The 17399-nt window shown below is 46.6% G+C and overlaps 1 protein-coding gene across 1 annotated transcript; it reads right to left on the reverse strand.

Annotated features, from left to right (window-relative positions):
• Positions 1–1022: 1022 nt before the first annotated feature.
• On the reverse strand, positions 1023–2897 carry LOC119810851 (cathelicidin antimicrobial peptide). Its single transcript, XM_038324527.1, has 4 exons — positions 2703–2897; positions 2021–2131; positions 1830–1898; positions 1023–1172 (listed from the first exon to the last, which is right to left on the reverse strand). Exons 1-4 carry the CDS (start codon positions 2895–2897, stop codon positions 1023–1025), a joined length of 525 nt encoding a protein of 174 aa, XP_038180455.1.
• Positions 2898–17399: the final 14502 nt, after the last annotated feature.

Genomic DNA, 17399 nt, shown 5'->3' on the forward strand with positions numbered 1-17399 from the left:
TGAAAAACAACTTAAAAAAATATGAGGGGTTGGGGTTGAAGAGAGGCTCAGAGCTTAGGAGCATTAGCTGCTCTACAGAGGGCCTGGATTTGATCCCAGCACCCACATGACTGTTACAGCCATCTATAACTCCAGTCCCAGGGGATCTGATCCCTTATTCTGACCACAGGCACACATGTAGTGTGGGCAAAATACCCACATACATAATTTTATTTTAAAAAGTTTAAAATGGGCGGTGGTGGCGCACACCTTTAATCCCAGCACTCGGGAGGCAGAGGCAGGTGGATCTCTGTGAGTTCGAGGCCAGCCTGGTCTACAAGAGCTAGTTCCAGGACAGGATCTAAAAAGCTACAGAGAAACCCTGTCTCGAAAACAAAACAAAACAAAAAAAAAAACAGTGTTATGGGGCTGGAGAGATGACTCAATGGTTAAGAGCATTGCCTGCTCTTCCAAAGGTCCTGAGTTCAATTCCCGGCAACCACATGGTGGCTGACAACCATCTGTAATGAGGTCTGGTGCCCTCTTCTGGCCTGCAGACATATACACAGACAGAATATTGTATACATAATAAATAAATAAATAAATATTTTTTTAAAAAAAAGTTTAAAATACATTGATTGAGTTGGTTATGACCTTTAATCCCAGCACTGGGAAGGCAGAGGCAGGGCAAGTTCTGGGACAGCTAGGACTATTGTACAGAGAAACCCTGTCTCGAAAAAAAAAAAAAAAAAAAGGAATGTGCCACTACTGCCCGGATTTCATTACATAGATATGATATATATATATATATACACACATATGAATGGACCTCTTGCCCTGCTGCCTTAAATATACCTTCTAATGGAACAGCTACACTCCTCTCTCTCAAACACTCTTCCTCCTACACACACACAAAGTACAAAAATGATGGCTCACACACGTGCTCAGCCTCCAGAGTTAAAAACTAAAAAGACAAAAGCCATTGAGAAGTTTCCTTCACCAAATTTATTATTTTTGAAATCCAGAAACAAGCCAAGGCAGGCCTACTTCTCTCCCTCAGGTGTAGTTTTCTGGAAAAAATTCAGGATTTTCTGGCCAAGTTTCTCAATCTTTTGACCAATCTTCAGCCCACCTCTTCGGAGAAGTTCACCAATATGGGCAACTTTCTTGACCCGCTGGGGCTGTGTCCCAGGCTGTGTACCACGAAGAGATGGGTTCCTGGTGAGGCTGGTCCCAGGGCACCCAAAGTGCTCCCAACTAGACCACACTCAGGGCTGCTCCCAGAGCCTCTGGGCCCTAGTGCAGCTTTTTGGACATGTAGTTGGACCCTTCACCCCAACAACAGATGAGAACACTGGGGCCTGGTAATGGCAAGAGGCTCCCGGGGGTCTGAGGATGCTGTCAGTATTAGCAGGACTCAGAATATCCAGTAGGGCAATGCTAAAACTCAGATGAGATCCTCAGCTGAGTCCTGTTAAAACTCAGCAAGACCCGAGAATCCACATCCCTAACAAGTTCTGGCTAACAAAAACAAACGTATTGATTGATTGATTGATTGATTGATGATTGATTGATTGAGACCAGGCTTCACATGTACACATGTCTGGCCTGGAACTCTCTAGAAAAGGCTGACCTAGAACCTATAGCTGCCTCTGCCTCCCAAGTGCGCCAGCTCTGGAGTCACGTCACTGCTCTAAGGGATGACAGAACCGGTCTTGGAGCTGAAATCAGGCACAAGGGAGGATCAAGGGGATGAGGTGAGCATTCTCAGTTCTGGGTAGGAGTAGGGAGTAACTGATCCACAGGCTAATCCACGCCCATCCCCACAGCACCTTTTCTATTCCACTCACCCCTTTACAGCTGATGTCTGTAAAAGAATCTGTGCCCTGGTTGACTGTCGCCACACACTGCTTCACCAGCTGAGAAGAGGAAGCGCAAGGTCAAACTAGAACCCGTTTGCCACGTCGCCTAAACCCTAGCCCACTGGATGGAAATATTCCCTCAGGCAGCCACCACCAACCACCCCGGCCCTCTGACTTACCCCGTGTTCCCTGAAGTTGCACTGCTCAGGTGGTGTCTGATATGTTGCTTTGTCACATACTGTTTCCTTCACTCTGAACCCCACATAATTTGGGGTATCTGGGTCTTCATCCTGGTCATGGGAAAAAGTAGGGAGACTAGTCTTGGGCCCCTTCTCAGCTTCGAGAATCAATCTCCCTGACAACCACTAACAGAGTGGCCTTCCAACATTGCATGTAAGGTGCTGAAACAAGGCCTAGTGCTGGGGTACAGCGGGGAAGAGAAAATGAGCCCCCCTCTTTCTTCCCACATCTACAGTGAGTAGGCAAAGCCCTCAGTCAGCTAAGATGAAGAACACCACCTTCCCTTCTGGGAAGGGAGAGGGAAATCAGGGCCAAGGGGATCAGGCACATACTTAGGGACCTCAAGGCTAGGCAGAATCCTTTATTGGGTATGAAAAAAAAAAAACACCTTAGAGCAAAGGAAGCCAATTCCTGAGGCCAGTGATTCCACTGTCCCTGGAATGGAGGTCCCAGGAATCACTAGAATGCGCTTGAGGGCACTTCTGCCACAGCAGGTATTCCAGGGCTGAAAACTGTCAATCTGGAAGGCGACACAGATCTAGGGAGTGTCCTCGGAAAAGAAATGACCACACTAAAAGGGGAGGATGCCTTGGATTAGAGCCTGCTCTTCCCCAGCCTCACCCCTGAGGGCTGAAAATCCATGTCCAGAAGGCGGTAGAGTTTGGTGTCCAGGGACTGCTGGTTGAAGTCATCCACAGCACGGAGCACAGCCTCCCTGTAGCTGAGGGTCTGGGAGAACACTAAGGGCAACACCAGGCCCAGCAGCAGCAGCGATAGTGAGCATCGCAGGGAAGGGTTGTCCCTCTGGGCTTGCATCGTCCCCAAGACTGCCTACTCCAGGCCTGAGAGCCTCCTTTATGCTCAGCCTGAACCTGATGCAAAAGCCCAACCAGAAGCCTTCCGCCACTGGCTGCCTGCCAGGGTGTGGGCTGGGGCTTGCTTCAGACTTTTGTTGCCTCATGAGTCTCGGGCAGTGAGTGAGGTAGGCCTGGCATACTGGGTGAAGAAATAATTTCCCCATCTTCCTGAAATGGCCTTGGCTTCTCTCCAGCCCCAGGGGGACTATCACATCCAGTATTGCTCAACGGGTTAAACATTCCGAGAAAGGAAAAGCCAGTGACTATCCTAAGTCTGTCTACTCCTCGGGAATGAGTCTAGACTTAGTGTCCACTGCTAAATCTCCAGCTCTAGGTACTGTCTGACTCTCAGTGGACATTTGGCCTTTGGTGGTTACCCCACCCAGTAACCCATCCTCCCAAGGAAGAAGTTTCCCCTGTCATTCAAGACCATAACACCCTCTTCTTTGACAGTTGAAGGGTTTAGAAACACAGGGCCAAGAGGCGATGGATACTGGTGACCAAGCACCACTAGTTGAAGCCACGCATTACAAGGACCATGGCTTCCTAGACATTTCACTAGGTCCAGAAGCAGTAATGACACCCTCTCCTGGATCCTTCTCAGCTGCCTTTCTCAAGATAAAAATGTCCCTATCCTGCAGATGTGGCCTTTAGCCCAGTCCCCAAAAGGCTGCCTACACTGACTGAGTCCGCATTTCTGCCTTCTCTCGCACTGACACTCCTGCATGCTGACCGGCCTTTTCTGAAGCCAGTGTTTTAGTGCACGAAGGCTTAGGTTACCCCTCTGTCTCCTGGAACCGTCCTTCCCCTATCATCCTTGTTTGGCCTCTTGTCTATGTCTCCTCCAAGGGCTGTGGGCTGTTTTCTTTTCTTTCTTTTTTTTTTTTTTTTTTTTTTTTTTTTTGGTTTTTCGAGACAGGGTTTCTCTGTAGCTTTGGAGCCTGTCCTGGAACTAGCTCTTGTAGACCAGGCTGGTCTCGAACTCACAGAGATCCACCTGCCTCTGCCTCCCGAGTGCTGGGATTAAAGGTGTGTGCCACCGCCGCCCGGATAGGGCTGTTTTCTTAACATTGAGGTCTAGAGGGTTGCATCTAGGGCCAATTCTGTCCCAGGATTCAGGCCCATGGTCTGTATCTCTGAGTTCATGATCCTATAAATATAAAGGTATGGTGGTTCATGCCTATTATTTTAACACCTCGGAGGCTGAGGCAGGAAGACTACTATGCGCTCAAAGCCAACCTGGGTTAGTAAGTGAGACCCTGTCTCAAAACCCCCAAAAAGAAATGGGAACTGGGGAGTAGTCATAGTCTTGTTCACAGCATACAAAACCCCAGGTTCAAGCCCCAGCACCACAGCCCCACACAACCTGTTTAGACTGGTGCAGGCTGGTTATCACAGCACTTAGGAAAAGGAAGCTGGAGGGTCAGAAATTCAAGTTCATCCTTAGCTACAAGTCTGAGGTCAGCTTGGGCTGCAGGAAGGCCTGCCTCAAAAACAAATGAACAAATAAATTAATTTTAGCATATAAAAGAAGTGTGTGTCTGTGTGAACATATGCCACATCAGTGTGGGAGCCTAAAGAAGCCAGAGGCAATGGGTCCCCCAGAACTGGTGTCACAGGCGATCATGCCGTGCATCCCTCTCCATTGTTACTGGGAGTACTGTTCAGAAGAGCATCACATGCTCTTCACCACTGAGCCATCCCTCCAATCCCACATTATCAGATTTTCATGGGTCCTCTCACCTGACTGCTTGAATTGGTTCTCTCACCCATTGCTCGAATCCTGATCACAAAATTGTAAGAACAGCCTAATTGTTGCTTCTTCCTCCTGGGACGTGCCCTTCACCCCTTCCACACCATCACCCTGATTTTCACTGATTTTTCCTCCTAGAAGTTGTTACCAAAATCTCTAGGTTTCATCTGCCCTAGGTTCCACACTCCCTGCAATCACTAGGAGGGCCCCTTCAACCCCTGTCTTCAGCAGCCCACACATCCTCATCTCCCATCAGAGCCTGCATCCGTCTTTTTCCCCACAGCTCTCATCCTAGTCCCCTGCACATCCAGATGTCAGAACGCCACCCACACCCACGCTCGGACTCACTGAGCTTCTGTCCCTACACGGTGCTTTGGGTTTCTGTTGTGGCTGCTTTTGTTTGTATGCGAAGGAACCAAACTGACTGAACTATGGATGCTAAATTATGTGAAGACTGCACTACTTCAATTAAGGCTTTTCGTTGGAGTTGTAACATTAGGTTGGTCATTTTATTTTATAATTTTAAGACAGGGTCTTATGTAGGCCAGGTTGACCCTAAACTCTTTATGTAGCAGCCAAAGATAATCCTGAATTCCTCCTGCCTCCAATCTCCAAAAGGCTGGTGTTACAGGCATTTGCCATTATACTAGCTTTTTGTTTGTCTTGTTTAAATTAGTGTGTGCATGTGTGTGTGCCTCTGTGTGTGTGTGTGCGCGTGCGTGCATGTGTTCAAGCACATGCATGTAAGTGTCCACCTTCCAAGTGCTGGGATTAAGGATAGGCACAACCACATCCTGTTTATTTTGGTTGATTATACTTCCTGTTGGAAAGAGACAAAATCCCCAATGTCAAATACATGCAAAGCAACAGCCATTGTGAAATAAAAGAGCAACAGGGGCCAGGGAAATGGTTCAGTGGGTCCACAGAGCATACAAGCAAACACTCCCACCTGAGTGCATTTGCACACATACACACTCATGCATGCACACAAAATAATTTTTGTTGTTTTTTGTTGTTGTTTGAGACAGGGTTTCTCTGTATAGCCCTGACTGTCATAGAACTCACTCTGCAGCCGGGCAGTGGTGGCTCTTGCCTTTAATCCCAGCACCTGGTCTACAAGAGCTAGTTTCAGGACAGGCTCCAAAGCTATAGGAAAAACCCTGTCTAGAGGAGGGAAAAAACTCACTCTGTAGACCAGGCTGGCCTTGGACTCCTGGAGATCCACCTGTCTCTGTATCCTGAGCGCTGGGATTAAAGGCGTGTGCCCAGTGGAAAAAAATGTTTCTTAAAAATTCCTATACTTAGCAGGACGTGGTGGCACGCATCTTTAATCCCAAAACTAGGGAAGCAGAAGTAGGTGAATCTGTGAGTTCAAGGCCAGCGTGGTCTACAAATCAAGTTCAAACACAGAAAAACCTTGTCTTGGAAAAAAAAAAGGACTCAGAGATCTGCCTGCCTCTAAGGAATGCGGGGATGAAAGGTGTGTGCCACCACACCTGACTAAGAAGCTTTTTTTTTTCTTGGTTTTTCTAGGCCTGGTTCTTCTGTGTTGCTGTGGCTGACCTGGAACTAGCTCTGTAAACCAGGCTTGCCTTGAGCTCACAGACATCCACCTGCCTCTGCCTCCCAAGTGCTGGGATTAATGGTGTATGCCACCACCGCCCAGGCTAAAGGCCACACCAAAGAATTATGAATTGTCCTGGATAGTCATGTTATGAACCTGACACCTCTGGAAAAGTGGGAACCTCAACTGAATGATTAGCTGTGGGCTTGTCTCTGAGGCACTTTCTTAATTGCCAGGCCACCAAAGGCAGTGCTGTCTCCGGGCGGGTGAGCCTGGGCTGTATAAGGTAAGTGGATGCACATGAGCCTGGGAGCAAGCCAATAAGCATCCTTCTCTGTGGTCTCCTCTCCATGTTCCTGCTGTGAGTTCCAGTCACACTTGTTCGTGGTGTTCGTCACAGCAGCAGAAAAGCAGACTAGAGCATCATTCATTCGGCAGGGTTCTGTTTTGGTTTTTTGTTTGTTTGTTTGTTTGTTTGTTGAAAAGTTTAAAAAACTGATTTTTTAAATGTTTCTTATAATGAAGTTTGTAAGTAAAAAAAAAAAAAAGATGTAATAGGGGCTGGAGGGATGGCTCAGAGGTTAAGAGCACTGGCTGCTCTACCAGAGGTCCTGAGTTCAATTCCCAGCAACCACATGGTGGCTCACAACCATCTGTACTGAGATCTGGTGCCCTCCTCTGGCATGCGGGCATACATTGAGGTAGAATGTTTTATACATAATAAATAAATCTTTAAAAAAATGTAATAATAACAAACATACTTCTTTGCTCTTTAAAAAGTTAGCCAGCTGTCTCGAAAAAAAACAAACAAAAAAAAAAGTTAGCCAGGTGATAGTGGCTTTAATCCCAGCAGTCAAGAGTCAGAGGCAGGAAGATCTCATGAGTTTAGACCAGGTTGGTCTACAGAGTGATTTCCAGGACAGTCAGGACTGTTACACAGAGAAACCCTGTCTTGAAAAGCCAAAATAAATAAATAAATAAAAATAAATAAAAAAATAAATAAATAGATACATAGATGATTGATAGATATGCCAATGAAAACATATTTTGCACCTTAAATTATACTGAGTATAAATTTTAGAAATATTATAGTCTGGCAGGATAACTGAGCAGGTAAAGGTACTTGCTTTCAAGCCTGATTATCTAGGTTCAGTCCCTGTAACCCACATGGCGGAAGAAAAGCATTAACTCCTGCAAGCAATTTGTCTTCTTACTTCCACACATACTATGGCATGCATGTATGGGTACACACACACACACAATAAATAAATAGAATAAAGTTATTTTTAAAAGATATTTATTGTATAGTATGAGTGTGACTGTGTCCATACATGTGTGTGCGCACACACACAGGCACACATATTTGCACATACCCGATGCAGAAGAAGGAATCAAGCCCCCTGGAATTAGAATACAGACAATTGTGATCTGCTATGCACCACCACTGCCCGGCTAAAGTGGTTTTAAAATTACAATAAACTACAAGTATCAGAGAAGCAGTTACCTAGAACATCAAGACAGGGGTTCTCTGGATTTTCGATAAAGATTTTAGAATTGACTGTACTGTCCTCTCCTCCACCATGTTTAGGGTGTGTTAAAGTAGCACAAAGCTAGGCGAGAGGATGGGCCACGGCAGTGGAGGGGTCTAGAGTCCCTGGGGCAGATTCTGGTCCCAGCTCCTCTGTGAACTGTGTGCCTTCAAGGCCTGAGATAACTCTTGGCTTCAGGTGCTGTGGGACCTAAGTGGCTTAGCCAGGACAAGGCAGCAGCCTGGGTGAATGTTGCTGATTGCACACTCAGCCCCGGGGCCGTGAAGGAGAAGTGGACTTCTGCAACCTCGTTTCACAGTGCGGGTGTTACTCCAGTCGCTTCTTGGTCAAGCAGGCCTTGCACATCAGGCCCTTATAGCAGCGGAAAAAGGGACAGTCCAAGGACATCAAGCCTCTGTTGTTCCTCTGGTTCCTTCACTGGAAGCGGGACATGATGGTGCACCCCTTTAATCCCAGTATTTGGGAAGCAAAGGCAGGTGACTTCTTGAATTTGAGGCCAACCTGGTCTACAGAATGAATTTCAGGATGGCCAGGATTATACAGAGAAATCCTGTCTTGAAAAAAACCAAAAAATTAAAAAGTAACTAAAGTCACCCTGGAAAAAGGCCTCTGAGAACGTTGGTGAGGGACTTCGTGGAGTACACCCATTGAAGCGGGAAGTCCCTCCCTGGCTGAATGAGCACCCCTAGTGAGGTTTCTGAAACATCCTCTGTTCTGAGTTCGAGCCCAGGCTGGTCTACGTAGTGAGTTCCAGGTCAACCACAAATATAGTGAAAGCCTGAATTAAAAAAAAAAAAAAAGGAAGTAGGTGTCCCACCCCCACCCAAGAAGCTGTTTGCGACTGCTGCCCACTGCAAAGGGAAAATCGGTTTGTGCGACACCATGCCACTGTTACCACCTCTCTCCAGGGCAGGCCCCATGCCCAGACATAGTTAGCAAATACAAAACAGAACTCAGTGGTACTTTTTGTGAAATGTTTGGCTATTTTTTTGTCTTATTGGTGTTTTCCTTGTTTGATTTTCTTTTTTGTGTTTTTGTGTGGCTTTTTGTTTTTGTTTTTTGAAAAAGAGAGAATATAGAGTTGAATGTTAGGGAGGTGGAGAGGATCTGGGAGGAAGTGAAGGAGAAAAACGTGATCAAAATTTAATGTTGTGGCCGGGTTGTGGTGGCGCATGCTTTTAATCCCAGCACTCTGGAGGCAGAGGCAGGCGGATCTCTGGAGTTCGAGGCCAGCCTTGATCAACAAGAGCTAGTTCCAGGACAGGCCCAAAAGCTACAGAGAAATCTTGTTTCAAAAAACCAACAACAACAACAAAAAAAATATTGTTATGAAAAAAATTTAAGACTATTACATTGTAAAAAATAAAAAAAAAGAAACAATGAAGACATATTTTTCAAGGCAAGTGTAGTAGCCCACATCTTTAATCCCAGCATTTGGGAGGCAGAGGCAGGCAAATCTCTGTATGTTCAAAGCCAGGCTGGTCTACATAGTGGGTTCCAAGACTCCAGAGCTACACAGTTAAGACTCACTGTCTCAAAAACAAAACAAACCATAAAACTATTTTTCAGTGGGGTTGGGGGCTCAGTTAGCAGAGTGCTAACTCAGCACAGGTAAACCAAGAACGCACACGCTGAGCTTGGCCACACAGACCTGTAATCTCAGCACTCGGGAGGCAGAAGCAGGAAGGTCAGGAACACCCCCCACCTTGTCCCATCCCCACAAGAAAATCAAGAAAGTGTGAGACTTTAAGACAATTCTGAAGCCATTTCTGACAACTCTGAATCCTCTCAGCCTCCGTGCCTTAGTGCTTCCCCTCCTCTCCTGGGAACCAAGGACCTAACAGCTACACATGCACATACTCAGTTTCTGAACAATTATCTATATATGTATGTTTTGATTCAGTACCCTGGGAAACGGGGTCAAAATGAATTCTTACCTCATCTGATCTGGCAACAGCTCTCCAGCCAATTATTGGTAATAGCCCTTTCGAATAAGCCAATCACAACTCCCCCTTGCTTCTATGCCCTTCTCCTTTAAAAATAGCCTGTACCAGCTAGTCGGGGTCTCTTGGCTTCCCGAATGCTGAGGGACCCTGTCATGACAGAATTAATAAAATCCTCATGCTTTTGCATAGGCTGTGGTGTGAGAGGTGGTCTCTGGGGGTGACTCCTCCTCGGTGTTTGGACTCTAGAGTCCAACAAAAGGACTCCTTAAATGAGTGAGCATATCAAGATAACCAAGGTTTACATCTGGCACCACTGTCAGAGGTAGAGAATTTCCTATCATGCACAGAGCCCTCTGTTCAATCTCAGCTCTTACAACATCTGCCTGAATGCCACAGGGTGCACTGGGCTAACCAACACCAACCCTGCACTCCAGCAATGGGAGTCTGTCCAAGTCATATAAGGGCGCTCTTCTCAACATCCTTTGGAAGTCCTGCTGGGAACTGGGACAGTTGTCCCAACCTACCCACCTGCTAAGCCCTCTCTCCACCCTACTAGGAACCATTAGTGGAAAAGAACAGCATTCGGTCTCCTGCTCCCCAGTCCTGGCTCATGAACCCGGCCCACACAATCCCAGCCTCAGAAGCCCAGTAGCCACTGGTTTCCAGGCACATGTGCCCTGAGAGATGCCTGAGGCCGGGTCTTAACCAAGCTATGTGTAAAACCCCCGGTCCTGGACCTTCCTTCACTCACCAATAGGAAACGCCCATTGCCCTCTGGAAAGGGAAGAGGAAAAGCTGCTTAGGGTGAGGGTGAGGGGTAGGAAAGGGATGAGACTTGGGAAGCCTTGGGCACCAGATACAGAACTGCCCAAAAGAGATGCTTACAGTAAGTCTCCAGAATGGTTGGTTAACTTCTCTCTGGGGACGAGAAAGCCTGTGTGCTCCCTCAGGTTAGTGCCAACCCTGACAGAACCTAGTCAAGTATCTATGCTCAGAATAGCCACTCAGCCATAATCCAGATGCATCCCCAGATCACATAACCTGGGCAAAAAGAGACTCACAAGGAGTCAGAGAGCTGGTGACATGGCGCTTGCCACCAATCTCGACAACCTTTGTGAAAGGAGAGGACCAACTCCAGAAGGTAGTTCACTATCCTCCACATGTGCCCTCTGTGCGCGTGTGTGTGTGTGTGCGCGCGCGCGCGCACACACACACACACACACACACACACACACAAATAAACTGAATTTAAAAACAATTTTAGGCAAGGCATGGTGGCAAACATCTTTAATCCCAGCACTCCAGAGACAGAGGTAGGGGATCTGTGTGAGTTTGAGGCCAGCCTGGTCCTCATAGCAAGTTCCAGGGCAGCAGAGCTATACAGTGAGACCCTGTCTCAAAACGAACAAAGAGTAATCAGAAGAATTACAAGGCAAACCGTTCACTAGAATGGCTGAGAGGGCACCAGTCAGGTAAGATCACTGGAGAGTAACAGGGCTGAGATGGCTGGAGCCTTTGCCCAGACTGGCCCTCGGAGTGACTGTTGGACCACCTAGAGAAGAGGACACTTTTCCTGGAGGCAGATAGACACATGGCTCCAGGAGGCCATAACTGTCACTTGAGGATCCTGAAGATAAGAAGATACTCGTGCTAGTCAACTCCCCTTCAGTACAGGCCTAATCCAGTTCTTAAGTTTCTGACCACGCACACATAGGCACAGGCATGCGTGCGCACGCGCGCGCGCACACACACACACACTGAGTCGAGGCCTGGCAGAAGCCCATCCTGCTTCATAACTCCATGAAATCAACAGGGGCTTATACAATGTGAAGCAGGAACTTCTCAGACTGTGCTCCATGCAGCAGGGTTCTCTGTGTAAAGAGCCCATCCCTCAAGGAAGTCTGAGAGCCTCCCTTGCTGTTTTTAGCCACTCAACACACAGCTCATTAAAGAGCAGGAGGAACGCTACAGAAAGTGAAACTGTTTTCCTTGATTAGCCCCTGGTTCTCTCAAATCTGCCCCTTTCCACAGAACACACCTAACAGACGCCAATGGGTCCAGCCTCCATTCCCACTGAGGAAGGAATGGCTCAAGAATACAAAGGGACAGGTCATGGACACAGACTTCCACCCTCACCTTGCCATTCCCATTCCCCCCATAAAGCACCTCACCTAATGTGAACATTTGTCAACCAGCTACAGGCAGATGAAGAAAGAGAGGAGGGACCGGGGACAGGAGGGAGCCCCAGGAAACCATGCCACACACCAAGGCCCAAGGATTGAGAAAGGCAAGGGCACAGTGAAGACATCACGGAGCCCAGCTTCCGGGTCTCCAGCTCCTCCTTGTCCCTAGCACATATTTCCCCTCTTCTAAGTGGGGCAGGGAAACAACACTCAATAGGGGAGGTTATAAGGAGTGCTTTGCTGCTTCTCAGGACTTCCAACTTTTAGGAGAACCCTAGAAAACTCAGTCCTTAGTGGGTGGTGTAGGTACTCATATCTGTAATCTCAGCACTCAGAAGTCAGTCGTGATTGCCATGAGTTGGGAGGCTATATAACAAGATCCTGTCTCCGAGAATCACATCTCTCAGAATGTCCACTGCTGGACACTCACTTTGCTGTAGTATATATGAGTATAGTGTTACAAACACCATACTTAGGTTAGCATGAGTCAGATGGGAGACACGGAGGATCAGCAAGAGAGTATACTGAATTTAGACTGCTTTTTTCATGAGTAGGAATTGAACTCGGAGCCTCACACACGGTAGGCAAGTGCAGACTTCTGAGAAGGACACGCACTACATGGCTGTCCTCTCTTGCTAGCACCTTGAATGGGTGGATTAAGACAAAACTGAGACCAGCAGTGGTCAAGATGCTGCCACATAAGATAAATGACCAGAGGAAACTAATAACATAGCTGCAGCCAGGCAGTGATGGCCGACCTCAAATCCCAGTACTTGTGCGGCAGAGCAGGTAGGTCTCTGTGAGTTATGAGACGAGCCTGGTCTACAGAGCTAGTTCCAGGATAGCCAAGGAAGACTACATACACAGAGAAACCCTGTCTTGAAAAACCGAATCAAACCAAACCAAACCAACACAACCCTCCCCCCACACACACACAATATAGCTGGGGGCTCCCAGCCCTGAGCATGTCCCTCCTTGAAATGGGATATGAACTCAGATCCCAGGAATCAGTGTGCATTTATTTTCCCATCCATGCATTTAGCTTTTAGCCAAGACCTCCTAACTACAGCTCTTTTCAGTTAGAAACTCAATTGTTCAATATTCGCCAGAGGAAAACGAGCGCCCTCTCGTGGTCTGCCTGGGTCTAGAGGAAAAGACCTCGATCTCAGAAGAGGAAAGGCCTAAGGATGAACCATTATCACTCCAAAACCTAACTTTGTCTATCTCTCCCAAGGAAGCGGGAGGAAGGGTGATGGCTCCGCAGAGACCTTATGACACCCTGCCTTCAGGATCATATTTACACATTTGGTCCTCATTCACTACACAAACATTTCTCCTGCTTTTAGACTGTTGCTGGTCATGCTGCCCCAAAGGAGCGCCCAGCTGTCTTCTCCCCTAAGCCTGATTCCCACCCTGGAGAAGCCAAAGGGCTCTCTCTAGTACATCCTCTCTAAAAGCCAATCCTTATTCTTTTCAGAGCAACTGGGAAAATGAATACAGTTTGGAGAGTGGCGCCGTGGGAGCAAAGCTAAGCAGATGTCTCTGGCAGGAAGTGGTCAGCTGTTTCTGATGGTGGCTGCTGGATGGCAGAAGACCAGGCCCACAGATTGCCTACTGATTTAACAAATGAAGGCCCCCTGGAGAATACAACAAAAAGCCCTTTCCGCTGACTGGAGAGGGCAAATATTTGACTAGATGGGGCACAAGAGGAAATGGAATAAATTAAAGCAACAACTGGGGAGAGAGTGTCCTGAGGACCGAAACTGTGAGCCCTGTGAGCGTGTGCTCTGTTGCTGAGCCACATACCCAGCCATGGAGAAGTAAGGCTGAAAGGGAAGTAGTGTCAAGAGAAGATGAGTTTGTTATTGTTGTTTGTTTGCTTGCTTTTATTTTTTGAGGAATAGTTTCTCTGTGTAGCATTGGCTGTCCTAGACCTCCCTTTGCAGACCAGGCTGACCTCGAACTCACAGAGATCCCCTTGCCTCTGCCTCCGAGTGCTGGGATTAAAGCATGCACCAACTACTGCACAGAGGTGGTTTTTACTGTTGTTGTTTTGGCTTTTGTTTTGAGATGGAAAGTGTCTTGGGCATGCTGAGTTTTTATGCTCTACCTTTGTTTTAAAAATTATAAATTTTAAAAAAAATTATAAATTTTATTTCAATGAACTATCTCATTGAAATATGCCAGTCAGTGACTGAAGAGATGGCCCAGCAGTTGAGAACATGAATCGCTCTTACAGAGGCCCCAAGTTTGACTCCCAGCACCTATGTTGGTTGGCTCACAACTGCCTGCAACTCCAGGTCCAAAGAATCTGACACCCTCTCCCAGCCTTTGTGGACACCTGCACTAACATGCGCACACGCGCACACACACAAACATATAAACACATAATTTAAAATAATAAAATGTGGCTGGGAGTGGTGCACACACTTTTAAATCCCAGCACTTGGGAGGCAGAGGCAGGTGGATCTCTGAGTTTGAGGCCAGCCTGATCTACAAAGGGAGTTCCAGGACAGCCAGGGCTACACAGAAAAACCCTGACTTGAAATAAATAAATACATAGATAAAATAATAACTGTTTGAGTGGAGGCTTCACCCCAAGCGCACCCCCCCCCAGTTGCATCGGTCCAGATCCCACCCCTGAGAAAGCCTGCCAATGATGACTCCTCCCCAGAAGTGCTTAAGACTACTCCCACAGGGTATTTAAATTGCCTCCCAGAGAACAAACACGTGGTTTTCCGGTCTTCCTTTCCTATCTCCTCTCTGGGGTGTTAGAAAGCCATCGAGGAGTGTTGTATCCATTAAACCTGGGCTTTTTCTAATTTGGTTTGATTTGGTCTGATTCGGATTATTGTGCCGGTAGACTTATTGGGGTGCAGAAACTTTTGAATAACAATTAATAATAGTAAATCTAATCTTAGAATTTATTTTTATTTTATGTGTATGAATGTTTTGCCTGCATGTACATACATGCTCCACATGTAAGCTCGGTGAAAACAGAGATCAGAAGAGGGCAATAGAGCCCCTGGAGCTAGAGTTACAGATAAGGTTGTGAGCAGCCATGTGTGTTTGGGGAGCCTAGCCTGGGTCCTCAACAAAGGCAGTAAGTACTCTTAGCTGCTGAACCATCTCTCCATCCCCAATAAAAGAAATTTTTAAGGGCAAAAAGAAAAAAAATATGCCAGTCAGGTCCATGCCTAGTATGACAAGCTTTTATGATTTCAGCTTCTCAGAAGACTGAAGCTAGAAAAGGCCAGCCAAGGCAATTTAACAAAACCCTGGTGTTTCAAAATAAAAAGTGACAGCTGGGCTGGGGAGGGAGCTCAGCCACAGAGTTTTGGCCCATCGCTCACCACCCCAAACAGCCACATTCAGCCCAGACAACTATGCATGAAGCCCTTCAAAACCATACATTTAAAACGATTTGTTTGTTTTCCAAGGAAAGATTTCTCTGTGTAGCTTTGGCTGTCCTGGAACTCACTCTGTCGACCAGGCTAGTCTCAAACTCACAGCTATCTGCCTGCCTCTGCCTCCCGAGAGCGGGATTAGAGGCGTGCGCCACCATCGCCTGGAGACCGTGCAGTTTCTATTGTGAACTTTGGAAAGAACATACTAGTGTACCAACTGTCAGAAGGTTGCACGTTTACCATCCTCTAAATTCAATCCCAGATTTATTTTTTAAAGTCATTCATACGAGATAGTGAGCAAATCATATATGTAAAGATCAATGAACTCCCACGATTTAAAGAAACCCAGATAACCAGATCAGCAGAATGGGGTGCTGAGCCATGGCTCTGAAGTTAAGAGCACTGACTGCTCTTCCAGAGGATCCATGTTCAATTCCTAGTACCTACTTGGCAGCTCACAAACATCTGTTTTTCCAGTTCCAGGGGACCTGACACTCTTCCAACCTCAGCAGGCACCAGGCCTGATTTAGTGAATGGACACAAATACAGGCAAAATACTCAAGACACAAATTCTTTTCAGAGAAAAGAAGGGCTGGAGAGATGGCTCAGTGGTTAAGAACATTGACTTGTTCTTCCAGAGGTCCTGAGTTCAATTCCCAGCAACCACATGGTGGCTCGCAACCATCTGTAATGAGATCAGGCATACATGCAGGCAGAATAGTGTATACATAATAAATAAATAAGTATTTTAAAAATTTTTTTAAAAAAGAAAGAAAACAGAATGTACTTGGGAAAGAAAGGCAGATAGATCATTGTGAGTTCAGACCATCGTGGTCTACATAACAAGCAACAAGTTCCAGGTCAGCCAGAGTTATATACTGAGATTCTGTCTCAGAAAAATAAAATATAAGTAAGTAAATAAATAAAAGTTGGGTTGGACACAGCTCAGATGATTCTGCAAAAATAACATGTGCTGGGGGCTGGAGAGATGGCTCAATGGTTAAGAGTATTGCCTGCTCTTCCAAAGGTCCTGAGTTCAATTCTCAGCAACCACATGGTGGCTCACAACCATCTGCAATGAGGTCTGGTGCCCTCTTCTGGCCTTCAGGCATACACGCAGACAGAATATTGTATACATAATAAATAAATAAATAAATAAATATTTTAAAAATTAAAAAAAATAACACGTGCTATACTCAGGAGATAGAGGAAGGAGATCACAAGTTCAGTGCCAGAGCTGGAGAAATGGCTTAGCACTGACTGCTCTCCCAGCTTCAATTGCCAGCACCCACATGACAGCTCACAGCTCTCTGTAATCCTGTTCCAGGAGATCTGATTCCCACATACAGACATATTTGCAGGCAAAACACCAATGTATATAAAATAATAATGAATAAATTATACTAAAAGAAGTTCAATGTCACCCTTAAATAGATAAGGAGTTCAAGGCCAGCCTGAGCTAGAAACCCTTTCTCCAAAAAAAAAAAAAAAAAAGAGGAAAAAAGGGGGAGGGAGGAAAGGTAGGTTGGTTCAGCAGGTAAAGGTCTGGCCAGGAAGCCTGGCAACTTGAGTCTGCCCCTCAGGACACGCATGAAGGAAAGAGAAACTTCCTTCCAGGAGGCATCCTCTATGACAGATAACTGCTAACCTTCACAGACGAAATGAATAAATAAATATAAAAGGAAGGAAGAAGGGAAAGAAGAAAGGCGGGCAGGCCAAGGAAATCATCTTCCAAGGCTGTCTCTCTTCTCTTGTCCCTAATGCCTCAGGCTCAGGACCGCCCTGTTGGGCTGTCAGTCTCCAAGCTCCTCAGACTTTTCCTTTCCCCAAGCCCACAAGCCCACAGCAAATCTGATCCCGTTATCTCCACACCCTTTGCTGACTATTCCTGGTAGAACCCCTTATCAAAACCTATGCCCTTCAAGTATTGTCCCTTTCCCCAGCGTGGGTCCCTGGCAGCCACTCCCAGTCAATGGCAACCCAGCCAGAGTCACATTCCTTCTCCCCTGCAGGCCGCCTAGGGTGCTCTTCTCCTTAGAGAGTTCTCCCCACCCCCAA

The sequence above is a fragment of the Arvicola amphibius genome, chromosome 3, assembly GCF_903992535.2.
Source record: "Arvicola amphibius chromosome 3, mArvAmp1.2, whole genome shotgun sequence".
NCBI classification, from domain to species: Eukaryota; Metazoa; Chordata; class Mammalia; order Rodentia; family Cricetidae; genus Arvicola; species Arvicola amphibius.